Raw genomic sequence first — 24,003 nt, 5'->3', positions numbered from 1 at the left:
ACAAAGATGGGCTCTGTTAATCAAGATGATCTTGTGGACTGTCCTCTTTCCATTCACAATGGTACAGACACTTCCCCTCCAGTTTGTGATTGTGTAACATTAATGTGGCAATTACATTAATTGCATATATGGAAAAGTAATATAAGGTAAGTACTTAATGTATTTTAGCTGCCTTTAACATGGTGCTTGGGTCTTTTAGAAAATAGTTAAATGCACTGTCTGCATTTGCTTTTTCATTTAATCTCCTCTCTCACATCTATCTTGTTTTTCTCCCCTGGAAATAAGGGGGAGAAGCCAGCACTATGTGACCAACAACCACTCTGTGGACCACCAGCAAGCGCTCTGTGAAAGTTCTGGTTTGTGACATCCTCTTCCCTATGATCTTCTTGGCTGTAGAGTTTGGGCATGAATGGCCAGTGTTTCCTTTCTTTGTTCATCTTCATTGACTACAGCCAGCCCTTTTCCAGTTCCTTCCTATAGTAGATATCAATTAACACTAATATTCTTGATGTCTTAGTTTTTCAGCCACTACTGTATGAATAGATTCTCTCAGTTGCTGAGTTTTGGATTCACTTACTCTCTTCTTGTTACTGATGACTTGGCAAAAATCCCTTTGTACGTGGCTGAGTGCCAAGCCATTGATCTCAGTAGTTCCCATTCTCACTTAATGAAAGCATTTTTCCCTGAGACCTGACAGAGAAATGTTCATAGTTCAAATATGAGCAAAAAATATAGACTTGCAGTTCCTTGGATTAGGGAATTAAAAACCCTGAAAAATAGTAATGCTAAACAAATCTTGAGGAGGTCACTTTACACAACTCTCATAGCTGCTTCAGTCTTCTCACCATGCCTCTCCAATTGTCACTTAGGTACATCTTTCTCTCACCTCAATATTTAGATCCACTTAAAAATCTTTGTGAGCCATTTCTGTTATCTCTTATCTCTACCCCACTAACCTGTATCCTAGCTCATCTCCGAAATGTGAAGTTTCTTAGAATCAGAGAGAAGGAAATTGGTTTTTGTTCACTTGGCGAATAAGCAAGTTTTTCCTTTGCATAATCTTGTCTATTTTTATCCAGAAGTCACGAATTCACCATCACGTTGAAAATGGACAGCCCGACACTTTTATGATTTCCTTGTGTCATTTAGACATTCCCTGTGTGTACCACAAAGGGCAATAGGGGAGAGATAGGCCAATGGAAGTGGTGACTTTCCCCAGTGCCCCATTCTAAATCCAAACAGCATCGCTTCTGAAGGTGAGCCACATTCATATCCTTGATCTTGCTCGTAATATAAAATTGTCAGCAACTCACTATCAGAAGTGTGGCAATAAATATTGGCCCTAGCCCTGAGATCCTTACTATGTTTTTACTCAGCCCTTATTCAGGTAGACTCTTACTCAACATGAGTTTTGCCAGTGTAAAGATTAAGCAAGGTGTCCAGGATTTGGCCCAGAGAGAATACAAAAATAGTGGCACAGATAAGTCGTTCAGAAGATATGACAATTGAGGAATGATGAAGAGAACATAACTTATGTACCATAAAGAAACAAATTGAAAGGGCAGATAACATACAAGAAAATTATACACAGGAGGGAGGAAAACTCATTCAATGTTGACTAAGGACATATTACAAGATAGAATGGTCTTAGGATGCAGAAGATCAAGTTTAGGTTAAAAATAAAAACGAAATTCCTAATGAAATGAGCAATTTCACTGGCCTTGATTGGCCATCAATCAGGCTGGACAGTGCTGAGGCTAATCTGTTGGGGGCGTCACCTAGTTAGCACAGCACAAGTTTTTGCATACAGATATATCACACATATCCATAACTTACAATACAAAGATGATACATACACCTAAACAATATTATCACACTTATCAAATTATAACCTTTCCAATGGTACCTGACATAGCATCTCTCGTACGAATTATTGCAATTTTACAATATTGATATCAATAATATCACAAATGGCCACTCACTTGTGAGTCCCTTTGGTTCCCACGTTAAGCATTTATGTAAGTGTTTACAGGATAAAGCTCTAAGCCTCCTGACCCTTAGTCCCTTTCTCTAGATTAATCAATTGGGAAATTTCTACTGAAACCACTGAATTTTATGTATTTATTTATTTTGCACTCGTAATGTAAAATTTACCTAACAGAAGTTTTGGAAACTTGATGAGAAACAGCCTCTTCCTTTTATTACCTAGACTGGCAACAGAATCCTTCTCATACAGGGGGAGCAGGCCTGGAGGGAGAATGTTTTTAGTTGGGGAGAGCAGATGATAGCCACCACCTGTACCTAATAAATATGTCTCTCTTTAGCACTCTAAATGGAGAGCTACCTGTGGAAGGGAAGTTAGGAATGAAAAAGGGGTATAGTTATAGTCTCTCTCCAATTCTTGTTAAAAATAAATAAAAATAAATAATACCTGCACAGACTGCTGAATCTGAATCGGATCAAATCGGGGTAAATATTTTATGAAGATTTGCAGTGTCACCTTGAGGAGGTAGAGGGATAGAGGGTCTAAAAATTCTTGACATTTGTGAGGAGGGAAGAGATAAAGCTAATTAGTGCTTTCTGTGCTGTCTCATCTGTTTTCTCAAAGCATCCTTATAACTCCTCAGGGGCTGTCTCTGTTTCCAGCTAAACAGCCTCCTATTAATTGGAAGGCAAACATAATGATAACTCACAGAAACAAAATCAATGAAATCTCTGACATACATGATTGCCATATTTTCAGGCCTGATCTATCATTCACTCCATGAATCCAAACTTTAAGGTTTGACAGAGTTTTGGTTAGCCCCACCACCAAAGTAGGGTGAGATGGGGGAAGTCCACCCTGGTTATTATTCTATCGTTATGACTTTCTGATAGGTCCTTCTCCGCCCAAACACAGCCCTCATTTTTGCTAGACACCATAGAAGGCCCCAAGGTTCTCTGATAACCTCTCTGTGGGGCCACAGTTGCCACTAAACTGAAATCTCATATACTCTTGGGTACACAATGCTCTATGGTATGTATCGCCTCAGAGTTTGAAACATTACAGTGGGTCAAATAAAGAATCTGGCTTCCTCACAAACCAGCTGTCAAGAGAGGAGAATTGAGCCACACACTTTCTCCCAAAGACAAGCATGCAGGACGAGGCACTTGATTCCAGCCAATATGCCAAATGGGATAAGACTCTCAGGCATCATGAAGATCATTAAAGAGAGATGAGTTAGGGATTTCAGACACTAGAAGAAACAAGGGTCTGTTTAGGGGTCTAAGAGTTTTGTCTGACTTATGTTCAGAGAGGGAGCTGTTTGAGAATCACTCAAGGGCAGTCTCTCAAAAAAGGCTGACCACAAGTCAGATTGTCACAGGGAAATCTTGCCACAGAAAAAAATATTCATTTTCATAATTAAAACAGATTTTTTCAAAACAAAATTACAGCTGATTCCCCATAGAAACAGCCTCTCATTTTTACCAAAAATTCAAAATAAACATGAAAAATCTTTTCTTTTTTTTTTAAATTACGAGTGAGAGAAGGATTAGTTTGACTCATGTAACACGATGCCAAATGTACTGTCAAAAAAAAGAATCTTTGTTATTGTGGAATCCAAATGTTCCTGCCTCTAGACCTTCCAGTGACCCACATTTCAGAAAAGACATTTATTTTCTCTTCTGTCAAATGTCCTTGTCAAGCAAAGACTGATAAGGGGCATTTGATGTCTGTTCTAATTAAGGTGAAAAATGTTTAGGACTGCTCCTTTCTGAAACTGCTACTATAGCAAGCCTTACCAGCCTTCCACCTCTGCCCTAGCCTTTACTCCCATTCTATCCCCAAGTGTTAATGCATTAACTACAACAAAAACAAACCCAATTAAAAGTCTACACTACACTAGCGGCTAACTTGGTGCATGCCCACAAAGCCAGCTAGCCTCACTGAAGTCAAATGGGCCTACTCAAGGGAGCAGGTGCACACCAGTGTGGGTAAGGTTTGCACAATCTAGTCCTATGTGTATAGCTCATCTTTCACTGTTGTAACCCTTGTCTTGCTTCCCCCCACCACCCTTTGTTTATTATTGTCCCTTTCTTTGGTTATAGTTAGTGAGAATTGTGGGTACTCAGCAGCACCCAGGATCGGGCCCTTTGACGATAAACTCATGTGGCAGGCGCCGGTCTTTTTATTTATCTGGAAAATGCCAAGCACAACTGGCATGGTAGAAATGATAAAAAATATACCATAACTGGTACTGGGTACTGGATTCAGAGGCAGAGGATTGACGCTGCTTTGCTGTCTGGAATTTCTCTTAATAAGTTGTTCATCGTTGAAAAGAATGAATTGATACCATCTGTGTGTATTCAGTGCCCTAGCTTTAGCTGACACAGCAAACATTTTAATTCCCCCTTCAAGTTCCTTCTCTGGTTTTTTTTTAAAAAGGTACATTAACACAAGAGAGATTCTTTAAGCTAATGGCTAAAGAATGTGCCTGGAGCTCTATGTGAATGCCTAATGTCTTCAACTGTTTGTTTAAAGGCAAAAACAATACTTCTGAAAGATGGCCCTCCCACTTGCCTGTGATAGGCTACCAAGAATAGCAACAGCCTGTGTCACTGGAAAGGGCAAAGCCTTCTGAAATAGAAACAAAGTTGTTCACAAATCACTTTGTGCCTTACATTTAGTTTCTGTAAGCTTCTGTAACACGCTGCCATGAGGAAAATAACCTGTACTTGTGTTGACAGCACGAGAAGGACAATTGCCCTGTAAAGTGTTTCTACCCTAAAGTGTGGAAAAGAACTGTTAAATAGCAATGGTACCTGTGCAGAACGTGGAGGACTTCAATCAGCAGTGCAGGAAAATGAGAGCAGGGGAGAGTGATGATAACAACAGATGCAGCAGCAGCGGCAGCAGCAGCAGCAACCCACACAAGCTTCCCACTCAGACAGGTAATGTGGCACCGTTTGAATACCAGCTGTGACTGACTGACAATAGGAGCAAATAGGTGTAACGAATGTTTGGGGAAAATAGCCCTGGCAAAAGCCAGGCGAGTCTAAATTAACACCACCTAATTCCTGGAATTGCAAGAGAGGGACAAAGTGAGTAAGGAACAAAATGTCAGCTTTAACTTTGAATGAGGGTATTTGAAATACTTTTCTCTGAAGGCCTTGATCCTACAGCTCATGCATGCACAGTCTAATGTGTAAATCCTTCTCCTTTTGCAGATTAGTCACCTGAAAGATCAAAAGATCCATTGTTGCCCACAATGGCTATTCTACTGCGACCCAGGCACACCAAGGACCAAATTCCACCCTCCCATTGAAATCACTGAAGCTCATTGACTCCAATGGGAGTTGCACCTGCTTATGCCAGTTTGACTTTGGGTCTGCAGACTAGGAATCCAATATGAAATTTCCACTGGGAAAAAAAAATATTTGCAAGCATAGAACAACCTTAATCCACCTGCATTTTGCTGTTTTAACTGTCAGTTTCTCCCAGCCTATAGTGTAACACATTTTTTACACTTAGAGATTCTTTTACTTTTACTGAGATCAGAAGGAGGTGACACAAAATTGTTACATTCTGTTATCATGATTTACAACTGAGGCTGAAGAAGGAAGAGATGGCTGTAAGTCAGAGGGGGCTATGCCTGAGTTAATGTTCACTTAAAAATAAAGGAATTGCAGTGAACTAACTAACCCAAATATATTTAGATACTATTGGCACAAATCATATTGCTGGAGTTTAATAAAAAGTTATTGATGAGGCCAGCAATATCCACTGATATCTCGGATCACAGGAGTGTAAGGGAATCCAAGGCTAATGAGGAACAAAAAGCCATTCAGTTTGCAGATACATTGTTGAACTATTGTTTTTAAAACCTGTACATTATTTATGCAACATAGTCTCCAGGTTACAATGTACACAGTACCCAGTGCTTTTCAACATCTGTCTTTTGCACTAAAACAACCACAAAGAGTAAACTGGCATGGGTTTTCTTTTTGTTTTCATTTTTAGTGACATAATAATTGTACACATTTAAGTTTTAAAGAACTATGTTTTCAGCAAGATTTCTAAAAATTATTGTTAAGGGACTGTAGAATTACAAATATACGAAATATCTATTCCACCAGCTGGCCTGAAAATAATCTTCAGTTTAAAGGATCCGTATCCTTCTGAACTGTGTTAGCATGTCTAATAAAGTTCCATAGGAAGTTAACATCTTTTTTCCCCTTTGTAACAAACAAACGTCATTGTATATATACATAACTTCAATCATGTTCTCAGAGAGTGTGGGGTATATTGCTATCAGCAGGAACATGAATTGCTTAGGTACGTGGCAAAGTGTGCTGCACATACCTGAGATTTAAAATTAAGCTCCCCATATGTACAGTCGCTTCTGAACTTGCTACATCATCTAGTCAAAATTTCGTAGAAGCATTAGTTGGATAGTAATAATGAATAATATTATATGGGGTACAAATAAAATGTTCTCACAAGGAAAGACATCAGATTCACATTAAGCTTGCTTAGGTCCCAATCCAGCAATTGTTCCACTTTCTTGACTCCAGTTATAAGACTGGGGCCTAAGGCAACTAAATTTAGGAATTGCAATTCAGTGAGAGAAAACAAAGATATTTCATGCCTACTCTTCATGCTGGGTCTAAAGAAGCCTTGGACATTGGAACAGTTTAACAGCATGTGTCTTTTTCACACAGTTTTAGAGAGGGAGACACTGCATGATGGTATAAAAGTTTTATTGCATGAGATTGGGATGGCCACCTTGCATACAAAAGCCAGACTCAGGAATGAATTATACAGTTGTTCTGAACAAGTGCTGATAAACCATACCACAGTGTATACCCAATGTATTCTGCATATGCCATATGTTTTAGAGAAACACTATTTTAAAAACATATTAGAACATTTTTAAAACTTTTGTTAATATTTCTTTCCATATCCTTCCACCTGTAAAGTCAGGCTCTCTTTATAACGTCCAGTCTAACTGTCCAGCTCTCAGAGGGAGAGGACAGACATAACCAGAGGAAGATGAAGGATACGTTGCAGAAATCTCTAAATATTACTTAAAATGGATTTTCCATACAAATGTTTCAGTTTTAAGGGTTGATATCTCATGATCTACCAATGCTAGAAACAAATGTCTTGTCCCATTGGGGATCCCGCTATGGGGTAGTGATATTTACGTGATGAACTCCTTTTATCATGTACTTTTGAGTGCCCGACCTATTTATCATTAACCTATTTTTGACAGAACTGCACCCAACTTTCCAAATCTCTGGATAGTTGCAAATAGCAGACATTTAAAAAAAAACCAGAAAAACCCCCATCTCGAAAACTGTTTGCGCCTATCCCTGAAATGTGGAATTTCTTACCCCAAATTACCTCTGAGGCAGTTCAGGAAGGTGAGGGATTGAAAAAAAAAATCTATTTCCAGACACTACAAAAGTAGGCTGGATTTGAACCAGGGATGCAGAGATGAAAGACTCCACAGTCTATTACCAACATAGCCCGTTTGAGGCAGGGATTTCCTTCTGGCTGCATTGGAGGCATTACTGTTATTTATTTATTACAAATAATAAATTATAACAACAAAAATAATTTGATTTACAATGTTTTAAAAATAATGTGTGTCATTATGGAGACAGAAAAACTGAAATGTGCTCTGTGGCGCAATTAAAAAACAATGTAGAAACATTTGTGCACAAAAAAAATCTCTATGCCTGGAATAATCTCAAATGTGAAGCTGCTGGACAGGGTTCCCAAATGCTCATAGTCAGGAGTCTGCTACAGGTTGAAGGGCAGATTAGGATGCCTCTGCCTTTGATGGAATGACCCCGCTCTGAATGGTTGTAAATTTTCCCTGCCAGAGATGACTTACCCATGCATCTCATAATATACAGTTACCTTTGGAAAGGATCAGTTCCTTGCACTAAATGACAGGTTAAAAAAATTATGGGGAAGGATGCACACCCTCTATAAGATCTTCATCCACCAGCTCCACCCCTCATTTCAAATCACACATGCTTGACTTTGGGTTATACTATTACTATCCTCACTCTGGTTTTCAAGAACAAAGCATAAACATTTTAGCAAATACTCTTTCCCAATCCTTTTTATTTTCAGTGACACACCCATTGGCTGTGGGATTTATCACAGAATTTTTATGGAAGGCTCCTGTTAAAAAATATGAGCAGCATATGACTGTGAATTGCTATATATATTTTAGGTGTCTCCCAAAAACAAAAGGAATATTTATTTTTTTAAAAAGAAAAGTGTAAGTTAAAGGAAATGTCTAAAACCCTCTCCACCCAGAAATATCACAAAAAGCCTGCATTTAAAAGGAGTGTCTGTAAAATCACTGAAAGTGCTAAAGCAAAATTCACATTAATGGAAGTTTTGTCGGGAAAATACTTGGGGCTTGTCTTCATATACAGCGCTACAGTGATGCACCTGCAGCGCTTTAGTGAAGATGCTATTATGGCAACAGGAGAGCTTCTCCCATCGGCATAGCTAATCCACCTCTGCAAGAGTTGGTAGCTATGTCAACGGAGGAAGCTCTCCCATTGACAGAGCACTCTCTCCACCAGGGGTTAGGTTGGTATAACTACGTCACTCAGCGGTGTGGATTTTTCACACCCCTGAGCAATGTGGTTATACCGATATAATCTTCAGTGTAGATGTGGCCTGAGTGGAACCGGAGTAAAAATCTCAGGATTTAACCAAATAGGAATTCTGCCCAAGTAAGGACTGAGTATATACTGTGTAAGGGACATTAAGATTTGACCCAGTAATAATAAAAATGTGTGTAGGTTCCAGGGAAAAGCAATGACTGCAGATTGCATGTGATTCATATAGAACTGCTGAGAGAGCTCGCTGCTGAGATTGTAGAATGTTCTGTTTATCCTTTTCATGCCAGAAGGTGCTGTACATTCAAGGGCCAAATTTGAAAAGGCAGCACAATTAATTTCAAAAGGATACCAGGATTGACAGATGCTAGGTTCATCTGTAGAATGGTGGTGGGTGAAGATCACTATCAGACAAAAAACAGGAACCACACTCTTTCCTAAAACTTATAAACCTGCTCAACTGGTGTAACAAGCTGTTCTCAAACCTGCTTGGGGGAGGAGAGATAGGAGGTGAGAGTTGTAAATCAATAGCGTAACACAAGTTGCTGCAAGTTGGTAAAACTGAATAATATAATCCTGAGGCCCTATAGGAGTTTCTCAAAGAAGGAGTGAAAAAACAAAGCTAATATTTAAAATTACCAATACAATAACCATACTATTCTTACTAAAAATGGGCCTGCATCAGTGATGCACAACCTTTGTGGCCTTGAGTCCCACACTGCCAACTTCCCAGCTGTCTGAGGGCCACACCAAACTGGCATAGTCTTTTTGATAAAAAATAATTTATTTGAACATAACCAAAATATTACTCCAGGGGCACAAGTAAAGTCTTATTCCTGCCCCACTGAATTCCTCAACCAGGACCTAAGTGAAGGATTTTTTACCCCAGCACTACTAACGTATTAAAAGCAGAAGATCAAAGGTGGGAGAAGTTTAGTTTCTGCAGTGAGGTTAACACCTATATTAAATATGTATACTGTGAGCCAGATTTTTTGCAGGTGTGAATTGGGATAGCTCAGTTGAAGTCAATTTACTTCCCCTGAAGATCTGACCCACAGTGTAACTTTATACAAAACACTGTTTCCAATAGACCTATTGGTTTTGGATAGGGTGACATAAATGGAGAAAAAGTATTGGGTATAATGCAGAGGAGGTCACAGTAAATGAAAATAAATATAGAGCTATCCATCACTTTCAGATAGGCTCGGAATCTTTCTGGCATACACCATTCCAGCCAAGTCAACTGAACTACTCATCCAAACCTGGCCTAAAAGAATTAGTTGAAATACTGGTTCCTCTATGTCACATAAGCCACATCCCACTGGTACATAATTTCTCTGCAACTAACTGGAAAATCAACAGTAAAATTCATTTGGCCTCTAATTGTGTGGCAGCCAACATCATGCTGAGAAAAAAAAACTATGCTGAGTGGAAGAACTAACCCAACAATAATAAACTAGAATTATCCATCAAAGGCTAGGGTGCACAGGCTTCACAACAAGCAGAATGTGATCAGTTACATCTTTCTTGTGATAATAAACAATGAATCTCAGTTGTATACAACACAGTGGAGATACAATGGCATATGTTCTCCGTTTTATCTACTCTTTCACCATCTGGTTTTTATTCCCGATGGTGCAGCCATCAGAAACTATGTGAAACAAAGGTGGTGCTAGCCCATTAGGGGCCCTAAACAGGAATATTTTAAGCCCTGTCCCCCATAACACATACTAATAATTAATGGGGGGCCCCTTGAGCTGCTCAGGGCCCTAAGCAATCACTTAGTCTGCTTATGTCTAGTGTCAGCTCTGATGTGAAATATCTGATCTTTTTGTTACACAGAACCCAAGGATTTATTATGAGTGAATCCCAAAGTGTTCAGAGGTTTGCACCTCAAAATTTGGCTTATCTGAAATACCCAATCTATTTAGATCATTGGGCTGGAAATCTTAGTCTAGTTCCCAGTAGATAAGTGTCTGCATCACATAGAAACACCCCCAGAATCAGCAGCCTTAGCATTCTCGGTAAGACCCAGGATTTAATGGGAGTCTAGGGTAAACTATATTCTCACATGTAGAAGTGGTCCCTCTAAGGCAGGATTGGAGCACTTTGGTTAAAAAGCACGCACTACTCCTGTCCATAATATATCAACTGTGTAGATAAGGGCTGTCAGTCTGATGCCTTTCATGGAAACTAAATTCAACCCATGAAAAATGTTGGAAATTTAAAAGGAAAAAAAATGCTTTCTTGGCAAAAGCCTCTTTATTGGATGTTTGTTCCATTGTCACTGTTGGGCAGGCTTACTTATCTAGGGTCCAATCCAAAACCCACTGAAGTCAAATGAGAGCTGGACAAATTGACAAGCGTGATTGTATGATGGGGTTGCTTGTGATGATAGGGGACAGGGCTCAACAGCCAGGGGCTGGCTCACTTCTGGTTTACATTTTATGTTCCTAAAAGTTCATGCATCAGGGCTGCAGCTGACCACTTGCAGGGGTCAGGAAGGGATTTCGAATGTACGAAATGTATTTTTATCTTCTTCTTCTGGAGTGTCAGGGATGGCCAGGGCTGGAGATGGGACATTGGAAGGGTGTGGGTCACTTGCCAGGATTATCTGGGTATATCTCAGTTAATCATTCCCCTGCCATTGCAGGGGCCCCAGGCACTGATGCATCTTGGTCCCTTTTATTTTCTGTGGCACATAATAGTCTAGTCTCCTATGGGCTGTAATACTTTAGTCTAATTTCAGGATTTGTGTTCACATACAGTGCTACAGTGGCACAGCTGCACCAGTACAGCTGTGCTGCGTCGCGCTTTAGTGAAGCACTTTAGCTATTATGCCAACAGGAGAGCTTCTCCTGACAGCATAGTTAATCCACCTTCTGGAGAGGCAGTAGCTATGTCAATGGGAGAAGCTCCCCCACTTCACTCAGGGGTGTGGATTTTTTACATCCCTGAGCAACGTAGTTTTACTGATATAGGTCTGTAGCGTAAACCTGGCCTCAGTTGTTGGGTTTAGTGTGCAAGTGCTGGGTAATGTTGGTGGCCTATGATATACAGGAGTTCAGACTAGATGATCTGGTGATCCCTTCTGACCTTAGACTCTATAAGTGAATTGGAGTCTTTCTGTTGACTTCAGTGGGTTTGGGATCAGGTTCTTAAAAGATACTAAAAAAAGGAGGGAAAATGAAGTGCGTTACAATGTATTTTTCCCCACTTTCAGCAATGTCACTTGATATGACCAATGTTGTTGGGTTCTTCTTCATTTAAGCCTGTTGTTTTTCCCAAACTGAAACCTTAGAACAAGATTTTGAGGACTGGTTTACAAAGTAACTGTATTATTGATTATTAGAGTGGTACAGAACTCATTTTGTTTGTTTGTCTTCTGTAATTCCAGGATGCGGAATGTTTACTTTTCTGTCATCTGCCATTGCAGCCATCAGTGGACTCCTAATGGGTTATGAACTGGGACTCATCTCTGGGGCTCTTCTTCAGCTAAGCAGTATACTAGCACTTTCTTGCAAACAACAGGAAATAGTCGTAAGCTCCCTTCTCATCGGGGCCTTACTAGCATCACTTACTGGTGGATTCCTGATAGACCGATTTGGAAGGAGAATTGCGATTATTATAGCATCTTGTTTACTTGTACTGGGAAGCCTGATCTTGATACTCAGTGCATCATATGGAATACTTATTGCAGGACGGACAGCTATCGGTATTTCAATATCATTATCTTCAATTGCAACATGTGTATATATTGCTGAGATAGCCCCACAGCATAGAAGAGGCCTGCTTGTATCATTAAATGAACTTATGATTGTGATTGGCATCCTTTTTGCCTACATTTCAAATTATGTATTTGCCAGTGTTTCTCATGGCTGGAAGTATATGTTTGGCCTTGTGATACCAGTAGGTGCCATGCAAGCTATTGCCATGTATTTCCTTCCACCGAGTCCTCGGTTTCTTGTTATGAAAGGTAATGATGAAGCTGCTAGCAAGGTCCTGGGAAGGTTACGGGCAACTTCAAATACTACTGAAGAACTCACTGTGATCAAGTCTTCTTTGAAAGATGAATATCAGTACAGTTTCTTGGACCTGTTTCGTTCAAAAGACAACATGAGAGCCCGAATGCTAATAGGTCTCATGCTAGTGTTTTTTGTGCAAACAACAGGGCAGCCTAACATTTTATTTTATGCATCCACTGTTTTGAAGTCAGTTGGCTTCCAGAGCAATGAAGCAGCTAGCTTGGCTTCTACTGGAGTTGGAGTGGTTAAAGTGGTCAGCACCATCCCAGCCACCATTTTCGTGGATCAAGTTGGCAGCAAAACTTTTCTCTGTATTGGTTCTTCTATTATGGCAGTGTCATTGGTTACCATGGGACTGGTGAATCTTAATATACACATGAATTTCACTACTATTTGTAGAACCCAGTCCCTGGAAGATTCCATTCTTCATGGACCAGGAAACTTGAGTGCCAACAATGTGAGTGTCAAGGAGCAGTTTGCTGGTATGCCTTCCCAGGGCAGAACATCACTAACCATGCTGAGAAATTCTGAAATTGCTAAGACAGAGGAACAGAACAGCACGGCCTTGGCAGGAGGAAGGACCTCTGCAGCAAGCCAAATGGGATCCCACATAGTAACAGACACTCTGGAAGTTCCAGCTGCTCTGAAATGGCTGTCTTTGGCCAGCTTGCTTGTTTATGTCGCTGCTTTTTCCATAGGTCTGGGACCAAGTAAGTGTTTCACATTTTTTATTCCTTTTAATTATTTATTTACAAGTCAATTAAGCACTGGTGTAAGATGCCCATGTTGACATCATTGGTTCAAACTGAAGTTCTGAATCCACAGAACAAACATCCCAGTAAGCAGCAGTACGTGCGTCCACCATGCTGCTCTGCCAACCGACTCTGATCCTGTTCTGGAGAAACCAACTCAAGGCAGGGGAGGGAGAGTAATTCAGCCTCCATTGCGAAGACACTCTGTGACCTAGTGATGAGGGCGCTACAAAGAGGGTGGAGAAATGTTCAAATAAGGCTATAGAACATCTAACCGAAAAGTAACTTTCAGGGTAAATTCCTCATCCCATTGAAGTCAATGGCAAAGCCAGTATTTCACCCGCAGTCACTGCCAACTGGTGTTGGATTTGAACCAGGGACCTGTAGGTGAAAAATTCTGTATCCCATTGACAGTGACCTGAGCCATTTTTTCTTCCCCACACTCTATCCCTTTTCTTTTTTTCGTTACCAATATAATACATATGCTGTACTGTGATGGTTCAAAACTTATCGCTAGATCCTTCCGATGGTGTAAAGAAGCATAGCAGCATCATCAACTCTCCTGGAGCTATGCCGATTGACTCCAGCTGAGGTTCTGTCTCTCTGAGCACGTAGCCATGCTGACCTATAAACCCACATGCTGCTAAAAAACAGACAGCATTGAATCATACTGAGTAAACGCTATTGTCCCCTACACTTCCTATACTGAACAGAATGAACAACAAAAAAGTTAAGAATTGTTCAATCTATAAAATATCAATTTAAACCAAAGTGAGCTTTTAGAAAAAACACCATTGCAGGACCAGCACTAACTACAGAAGACAACTTTCCAGCCATTCCCAGTGAGTAGAACTACTCGGTTTCCTTCTTTTTTACAAGCTCTTTCATATTATTTCACCCATCAGGGCCTGAATTTTTAAAATCCAGATTGTAAAATGTGCATGCACAAAGCCCATTATTTATTAACAGACTTTGTGTGCTTGTATGCCCTGACACAAACTTGGCTTGGAAACAGACTGTACTCCTTGCAGTTAATTATGATAAAGAGTTTACAAGAAGCATAATAACCCTACTGTTATACTAAAGGCAAAAAAGAGAAGACAAAACCCCACAATAGTTATTTATTTAAAATGTTGCTCACCATGCTAGTTGCCTGAGATTACTAAGAGCATCCTAAGGGACAGCAGTTTGACAATGTTACTCCAGCATACTTCAGTACATTATAACCAGTCTAAGAGCTAGATTCTGTTCTCAGTTACACTTGTGTAAATCCTGAGTAACAGCACTGAAAAAAGTTAGTTCAGATTTGCACCAGCGTAACAGAGAGCACAAACTAATCCTAGAATAGAATCATCAAAATTTCAATTCCTTTTCTATTAACATGTTTTCCTAAAAGTTTCTTAAAATGAAACAAAATGCGGACACCTGTTTTATTGGAAGGGACATCTTACTCCAGCATTGGGATGCCTTCCACAGACACTTCAGTTCTAGCTGTTTCAAGGGCACATTTGTGGTGTACACTGGATATAAAGTAAATCAAAGTCTGCTGGTGCATCTATACAATGTAGTAACTCAGTGTCCAAGTTCAGCTAAAACTGATTAAATACAGAAATCTCAGATTAACTGAGCCAAGGAATTGCTGGAATCTATAAATAAAAAGGGTTTTATATATTGTAATTATATGTGCTGTGGCTGAAAGGTAGGATAAGGATTGAGTTTCATATGTAACTCCTGGCTTTTTCTGCTTGCAAATCAAACCCTTTAAAGATATTTCAGATGTGTAGATTTCATCTGTTAAATTTACTTTTATTTCATGTTAGCTTTTAAAAAAAATAAATAAATCCCTCAATTACATAAATTAGCCCATTTAAAATGTTTGGATTACACATCCCCTCACCCTGTTACACTGTCTGCACCAAATTGGTACTTTTAAACCATGGCCCATGTGGGAAGGAGAGCGGAGGGGCCATGTCACAGTGTAAATTCCAGGACGTTCTGAATGACAAAGTCAGACAATCTCCCTGGGGTTCCCAGAGGGTGCCGACTATAATGAAGGTTTCACTACTGTTTCAGTGGGTGCAGCATGTAACCTCCCTTCCATGTCTGGTCTGCTCCATTGGTTGGTGTGAAAGAGGGGAGTTGGGGCTGACCTCACTTGGCATTTCTATTCCCTCTTGAGTAATTAGCACCCCTCAGGGAGATGGGATTGTGCCTCGCCTTGAAGGGGGCACCCGCCACCACACCCAGCCGCACAAAACTGGCCACAATAGCCCAATAGTCTACTCAGAATGCATATGGTATTTAGAGTATGTGTGGTTAAAATCCTTATAGTGAGTACATGTGACTCCATCAGGAACATGGCGGAACATACACCGTACAGGTCATTCCAATTCAGCACTTTCATCTTCCTTTTTTCCTACTGTACAAGGGCTTTTGGCTCTAGTGTGAGGTCCAGTTATAGCCCAAGCTTTCTCAATAGCCTAGCCTTTTAAAAAAAATGTATTCTGTACCTTGGTGGTTTCTTATTTTTACCAAATTACCAGAAGCAATTAGATTTTCTTATGAACTGATTTGCTAAATACCACTGTCTATTACTGTTTATGAAGGTACTCAGACACAACCATGATGAAAACGGATAGATTAAAGCCTTTCTGCATTATAAAAGAGTTGTAGACAAGAGAGCATCTGTCGAGTCCCAGTTTAATTCCAATATACTTTATATTTATATAAACAAGCCTTTATGCAAGATAAGAGGGACAGCTTTATTTGTCTGTTTTGCATTAAGTTTGATGAAGTGTGATCCAGCTTCTCGCTTACACTGTTTCAGATAATCATTAGGGTACATTACAAGCACAATAAATCAGTAATGCACCACACTGCAGAACAGTACAAATTATCTCTTTAACAGTGCTCACAAAAGCACCATGAGCTCCTATTAACAAAGGTGCAGATGTTAGACATACTTGACACACCTTTGGCTTCTGTCACCAACATCTGGCATTTCAAAAAAGTCAAATGGGAAGGAGCCCCCTTCATCAGGAAAAAAAAAATACTTGCACAGCAGATAACTGTCAATCCATAGTGAACATGAAGCTGCAAAGGCAAGATGAGTGAGGTGGAAGCTTGTTTGATTTCCGTGAGTGTTTGCAAAGAGATACAGGCCCTCAGGACCTACGTTTAGGCATAAGAATTTCCCATACACATAGGACATGAGTAATTTGAGCCTACAGATGACACTATGCCTAAAACGGAACACAGAATAGAAGTAGGATGCTGAGTTTAATGTTGTATATAGGAGGATCACAGATAAGTTGCCTACATTGAAAGCTGGATGCAATACTGAAAATGTATTTAATATAGACTAGGAAACAGAAGTCTTCTACAGTGGGTATAGTCATGGTCACATATGGGCCCACATACCAAAGGAAAGAGAATTAATTGGAATAACAGAAAAGCAAGTCATATCTATGATGTGATAACCATTTGGGTACAGAAAAAAAGTTCTTTGTTGTAAATAAAAGTAAACTCCTCCATTGGTTGCCATTAATTTGTAAAGCCGGGTGCTGTAACATACATAGGCAATGCAAATTCCTGGAGATGACATTATTTTCCTAAGTGGGACCTGTGGACTTGTGTGATAATCCTGTTGGTTAAAAATTGTAGTGCATTCTCAAGACATCCAAAACAAAAAACGTACACCACCAGCCTGGTGTTTTCTCCACAAACACCACAGACCACATTCAGACCTGATATAGGTGTGTATCCACACTAACAGTAATGGAATGGCACCCCGTTTACAGAGAGTCAGATTCTTTGTCCCAATCTGTTCCCTTTGTGCCATGTAGGACTGAAGCTCAGGCAGCGCAAAGAGAATGGAAGACTCCAGTAAATCCCCTCCTGGGGATACCCCTGCATCTGGAATTCACAAACAAACAAAGAACTGGTAGAGCGAGCATCCCATTCCACATCTCCTGGCCTACGGGGTGTCTCAGGTAGCAGAGAGTGTGAGAATAGCCATAGCATGATGTGCAGTTCTAGTCAACTGGAGTGTGATCTGTAGAAGACGTTACCTAGCTGGCATAAATTAGATCAACCTTCAGACAGCTCTAACCTGCAACAGGGCCAAGGCCAGGACAAATTATCAGGTAGCCATAACCAATTCCCGCATGGGCTTCCACTAAACTGGACGAAGCAGGGAATGTATGGCAAGGTCTGAATTTATCCCAACAAGTGAAATCCAACCCAGGAACATAAGAGCAATTCACAGTTTGAACAGACCTGACAGAATTTGGGTCAATGACAAAACTAACACAGATAAGAGGAATTCGGCACGCAATTCTGAAACTGCGGGGAAGAAAAACTGTCCAGGCGAGTTCCACACATTTCCCAGAGCTTGTAAAGTGGTGAAACTGACAACACTGATTTCTGTTATAGAAACTTCTGACTTCTGTTACCGAAACACCAGATGTAGCTCTCTTCTCCCAAAAGGTATAGGTGAAGGGACTTTTTCTGCTCTTTAGGAATATCATTTGGCACTCATTCTATGGCGAAAGATGCTTTTACTGAAGGGGAATAGGATTAATTTTCTGCATTTTGGTTATATATGTGTGTGAGTAACCACTACCACCACAGCACATTCTCTAAATACTGTACACAAAATGACTCCTCTTTTAAAATCTTAACGTGTTGTCTTTGCAGTTGTAGAGGCTTTTAGGCAGTTGAACAATACATTTAAGGCCTAATCCTCTGTTGGTATAAATTGGTGCAGCTTCTTTGACTTCAATGGAGATCCACTAATTTATACCAGCTGAGAACTTAGTCCTTCCTTCCCAAATATTAACCTCATTAAAATCTCACCTCTGGCTCCGTCCTTAGACACACTAAAGAGGTCTGATCTTGCACACACTTACCATGATGAGTGGTGCTGACTACCCTGATTAGTCCCAATGAAAATCTGTTGCAAAGCAGGCGTTTGCAGGATTAGGCTCTATATTTGTATTTGCTATGATTAGTTAAATGGTGGAATTTAATATCTGGGAGCCTTATCCTGAGAGTGGAATTTTATGTCCTTTATAGGCTTTCAGAGTGAAATGAATTTCCCAGTAAGCAGTTTTATAAATACTTATAGTTTAGTATGTCTTTGAAAAAATCAGGCAATAGCCATAAGGCAAAAATTGCAAAGGCAAAACTAAATAAGGTTTTGCTTTCGGGGGTGGTGGGGTTTTTTTTAAATTAATGAGCTTAGCGGCCACACATGGACATTTTCATCAAGAAATAAACAGATGTTCTGTTAACCTCAGCCATTAGTTATTCAGCATTGGAAGAACAGAACAGAATTACATATTGATTATTCAGTTCATCACTTTTTTTCTTAACCTCTAGAAGGCAGAAGCTGTTGTGTAGCTAAACTAATGGGACTAATCATGCCTCTGTGTCTGTGAAGGGACCCTGGCAATGTAGGGGAAGGACAGTTTTGAGCTCAGTTTCACATTGGTCTTTGCATCCCAGCATGCAGAAAGTGTTTGAGAGTGTGATATTAGGGGTAGGGGAGGGCTTAAGATGTTACTTGGACCCTCCCATTTTCTGTCCCCACCTCAAGTCATGGAAGAGGTACGTGGCGGTCTAGTGCAGCCTCAATGTTGCAGCATCTGTCATGGAGCAATAGCTCAGCTGCTCTGTAGGCTGCAGCCAGAATGGATTCCTTCCCGTCCTACACTCACGCCCACCCATCTCCCTAGCACCCAACCCAGCTACTAGGGCTGGGCAATGGGCCCAGTGAGATAAAAATAATTCTGACTATCTGCAACCCATTAGCTGTCCCTGTGAATTCATTTGTGTTGAACAGAAGATTTTTGCTCACTGACGTCGTCACTGCAGAGTTAACTGGGTGGTCAGTGCCAGAGTTAGTCTGGCTCAGTTCTGAGCAGCCGTACTGCAAAGCCATATCTGAGTTACTGAGGGTTGGTCTACACTTCGAGCTGGAATGTAATTTCCAGCTTGAGGAGACATACCTGAGCTAGCTCTCATTGGCTAGCATGCTAAAATCAGAAGCGTAGCTAGACAAGCATAAGGGGCAGGAGACCTCATAGCCCAAGTACATACCTGTCTGAGATGCTAGCTATGTACTGGGGAAGCTCTCCCCTCCCTCTACAGGTGCTGTTGCAGCTAGCTAGCTGACTATGTATTTATTTTGGAGGAGTGTGTGATTGGGGTGGTTATTCCACAGCTACACTTAGATTTTCAGTGTGTGATCTCGACCGGAGTTAGTGTGGTATATCTCCTCAGACTGGAAAATACAGCTTCCAACTGCAGTGTGGACATACTCTGTCTCCCCCCTGGTGCTGCACTCACCCATGTGTGTTGCTAAGACTTCTGAAGGCATATCCCATGGTTCTCTGTTCTGCAGTAAGCAGAGCCACTCTCTGATTCTGTCCCAGGGAATTGTAGTACAACGTGTCTGTCCTTCTGGACAGACAGAGGGAACTGTAGAAAGGTATTAAAGAATTAACAGCATGCGAGTGATTTAGCCCACATCTACAACGTGGGTGAGTTAGCAATTTGAGTGTAAGAACCATTTGGGTTTTAGCCTATATCTCAGGCAAGCCAGCTAGCCTGGGCGTAAAGCACAACTAAGCATGGGTGAGAGGGTTTTGTGGGTGGATGGGAGCCACATTAGGGGCAACTCCAGTAAGAGCCCAAGTTAACTCTACAATGAAGACATACTCTATGTAAAACCAATCTTGAGTAGGGGCGTGTGAAACGTCTAATAATGAAACAAAGGAGGATGAAACAAGGCTGATTTCAGTTTTTGTTGCAAACCTAAACTTGGGACAGTTTTGCCAAAATCAGCAAGGGTGGGTTGAAATTCAGATGAGATGGAAGCCAAGTTCTGAGTGAAACTGGGCTAATTTATGCTTAGTATGGAAACACCAGTTTTGGATGAGTTTTGCTAGGCGTTCTTGAGCTCGTTAAAATCCAAAGATTTAAGGCAAGATTTAGGAAGGTGGGGGGGGGGGTAATGCAGGAGGATGAGGGGACTCCCCATCCAGCTTTGTATTATTTTGAAATAGTCCTCTTCAGTGAGGACACAAATCTCAGGAGTTTTCATGTGATTTACAACAACTTCAAAAAAAAAAAAAAAAGTGTGTCTGTCTATACTGACATGGCCTTGCAAACCAAAATCATCCTTGCAGTAATTCCACTGAAGTCATTGAAATTACATTAGGGATGATATTGGCCCACTGATTGATGATTTTGCACATCTGTAATAATTAAATGTACTCGTTACAGGTTTGAAGATTTAAAAAGTACTAGATATGCTAAGTATCTCAGTTTGTGCATTTCTTTGGCATATTCCTTTCAATCACTTGGTGCACATTTAAAATTGAACAAAACAGACTGCCTCAGTTCTGGCTCTGATCAACCCACTGATGTCATAACAAGAGTGATAGGCCATGTTCATATTAATGATCAAGACACTATTTCCCTCCATTCCCAACATATGGCTGCTGAACCCAACCTTGTCCAGATTTTAAATGAGGACATCATGTCTCTTTTAAGAAATTGGAAAATCTGGTAAAGAAGATAAGTGAGTGGGGATGAAGTCTCTCTTGCAGCGTAACTAGAGCTGTGCAAAGTTGAAAAGTGTTTTGTTTGGCTCAAAGGAAACATTCCAGTTAGTTTTTGCAAGGGGTTAACGCTTTTAGAAATAAAACAAGTAAAATTCAAAACAAGCCATTTTGAATAAAAAAATTGAAACATTTTTCAAAAAAGTGTCAAAATGAAATGTTTTGATTTTTTCAGGGTTCTCTCTCCCCTGGCTGAAACAATTCTGCAAATTTGACATTAAGTTGCAAAATGTTTCTGACAATCCAAATCTGCATTTTTCAGTGAAAAACATTTCGACCTTAAAATTTTACCCTGCTCTAAACATAACGCATTACCCTCAACAGTTGTTTTAGTGGACATTCTTCAGCTACGAAATAGTATAAGCCATATGGCCTTACAATAGATTGGAAGACACTGGTACAAGATGAGTATTTTTCAGCTCTCATCGATATCTCTGACACTAGACAAAATAACATTTCAAGCTTTTATAAGACATTAATTTACTATATTTGTTTCTAGTGCACAGAAATGTAATGTTAACAATCATTCATGCTACAACGTTCCCTTGTACAACATTTGTTTGAAGCATTTTATTTATGAGTTTTACAAACTCTTCATGATCTTGCCTTACAGTTCACAAAGTTTACATGACTTAAAAAAAAAAAAAAGAAGCAAAGTGCTTAAAGTTAATCATGTGCTTAAGTGCTTTGCTGGATTGGAGCCAGAATGTGCAAACCTGGAAAATGCATGTTTAATCAGTTTACAATATAGAAACCCCCTTTTTCAAACACAATTTTAAAATGGCCTATTTTCGGGTTATTTTTGCTAAAAACACCAAATGATTCATCATTTTATTTTGAGGTTCATAGCATAGACAACATGTACAGCAGAGTGATTTGAGAGTTTGCTCTGCTCCAATACACTGATGTTGTTTTAGATTGGATGTAGATGATACTTATCCAATCCATTGTTCATGTGCTCTTCAAATCATGCCTCGTGTAGTCTTCATTTCAGATCATGCCCACAAACTGATAGATTGCAGTGCAATGAGAGCCCATATCAAAACGCAAAAGAAAACGCTTGCTCTGGACTGAACACCACCCATCTGCCAGCATTCAGTTTGAACTTCCATAGAACACTTGATGCAAATAACATGCCAGCTAGTTTGAATTATCCTTGGGTAGTCTGAAGCTGATTATTAACTTCACAAAGCGGTGTCAAGTTTCTAAACTGCCCTTAAAATAGATTAATCTCAGCCAGGGTGGTGGAATAACTAAATATTGTTTATTTTATAGGAAGTCAGAGATTTACTTAATCTATGCATAAGAGTAATTGAAAATTTCATAGAAATAATTTTTTTTTAAGTTCTGAAATTCCAGAGTTTTCCCTTAGTTCAATTTGGATTCAATTCTGCAATGTGCTGAGTGGTCTGGTCCAATTCAGCAAATCACTTAAATATGCTCCTAGCTTTTAACACAAGAGTAGTCCCTCCCAGGGACTTCAATGGGCCCAATCAAGTGCTTACACTTCAACCTGGGGTGAAGTGCTTTGCTAGATCAGATTGAAGTGCTCGACACCCTGAAGGATCAAACTCTTACTTACCACCCAACAAATGAATTCTATGATGAGAGCATACATCCATTTCTGTTCTCAGTAATATACCCATGTAACCCCACAGAAGTCAATGGATTGCACACACGTCAGTAAGGGCAGAATTTGGCTTTCTAAGAAGAGAATTGAAAAGGACTGAGGCTAGCTGCCTAGTTCCATAAAAGATCTTCAGTACAATGTATTAAAACTTGATGCTAGAATGTTAGATGTTCTGACCCTAGTTCAGCACGGTACCTAAGCATGTGTTTAACTTTAAATGTGTGAATAGTCCCATTGACTTCAATGGAACTACTTGTGCTTAAAAGTTAGGCATGTGCTTGAGCAGGGCCTCTATTAGCAATATGGGACTGGATTTGCTCCGATGCCATAGAGCAGTGTCTCTCAACCTTTCCAGACTACTGTACCCTTTTCAGGGGTCTGATTTGTCTTACGTACCCCCAAGTTTCACCTCACTTAAAAACCACTTGCTTATAAAATCAGACAGAAAAATACAAATGTGTCCCAGCACATTGTTACTGAAAAATTGCTTACTTTCTCATTTTACCATATAATTATAAAATAAATTGATTGGAACATAAATATTGTATTTACATTTCAGTGTAATGTATATAGTGTAGTATAAACAAGTCATTGTATGAAATTTTAGTTTGTACTGACTTCGCTAGTGTTTTTTATGTAGCCTGTTGTAAAACTAGGCAAATATCTAGATGAACTGATGTACCCCTGGAAGACCTCTGCATACCACCAGTGGTATGTGTTGAGAACCACTGCCCTAGAGCACTACTTAGAAGCAGAACCAATGTAGTTCCCCTGTGCAAAGTTGTATGCAAGGGAGCTGTGCAGGAGGAGCATGCAGAGGGGTAGGAGCTGGTTAGTTAACATGTGTAAAATGCTTTGAAGAAATAAAGCACTACATATATGCTGAATGCTATTTAGTAGTAGCAAATAGTAATGCCACTGACCCAAACTCATGCCAAATGCATGCAGACCATCTCATTCATATTCTATATATTCTTGTAATATCAATTCATTCTAACATTTTATTTTTATGTGACAGTGACATTCTCCTCTGCAAGGTAGAACACAAATGAAAATATAGAACCTCTTATATGCTTACAAAAAATTGTTATTATTTACTGAATGTTTGAATGTAACATTTGCCCTTCATGTAGCGTAGGTCAAATGTTACATTCAAATACGCAGTAAATAGTGGTTTTTGATTTGCATAGTAAAGGTTTTACGTTAGTTTCACTTGACATTTACTAGAGGAAGGCAGTACATGGTTCTTGTGACATTGAATTCTGTGAAAAAGATTAAAGAAAACGTGTCAAATTCACCACAGTCCAGTTTCCACACTTGGGAAGATATTTCAGCAC

The 24,003-nt window shown here is 39.9% G+C and overlaps 1 protein-coding gene across 1 annotated transcript in view; it reads left to right on the top strand.

Annotated features, from left to right (window-relative positions):
• Positions 1–4,796: 4,796 nt before the first annotated feature.
• Positions 4,797–24,003, top strand: part of SLC2A12 (solute carrier family 2 member 12) — a 32,710-nt gene continuing 13,503 nt past the window's right edge. The window contains exons 1-2 of the mRNA XM_067542513.1: positions 4,797–4,932; positions 12,029–13,366. Coding sequence (XP_067398614.1) covers positions 4,797–4,932; positions 12,029–13,366 — 1,474 coding nt within the window. The remainder of the gene's footprint in view (positions 4,933–12,028; positions 13,367–24,003) is intronic.

This window comes from Emydura macquarii, unplaced genomic scaffold (genome assembly GCF_026122565.2).
Source record: "Emydura macquarii macquarii isolate MOO-44397 ecotype Brisbane River unplaced genomic scaffold, CSIRO-AGI_Emac_v2 contig_705, whole genome shotgun sequence".
Lineage (NCBI taxonomy): Eukaryota > Metazoa > Chordata > Testudines > Chelidae > Emydura > Emydura macquarii.
This window is presented reverse-complemented; position numbering and strand designations above follow the sequence as displayed.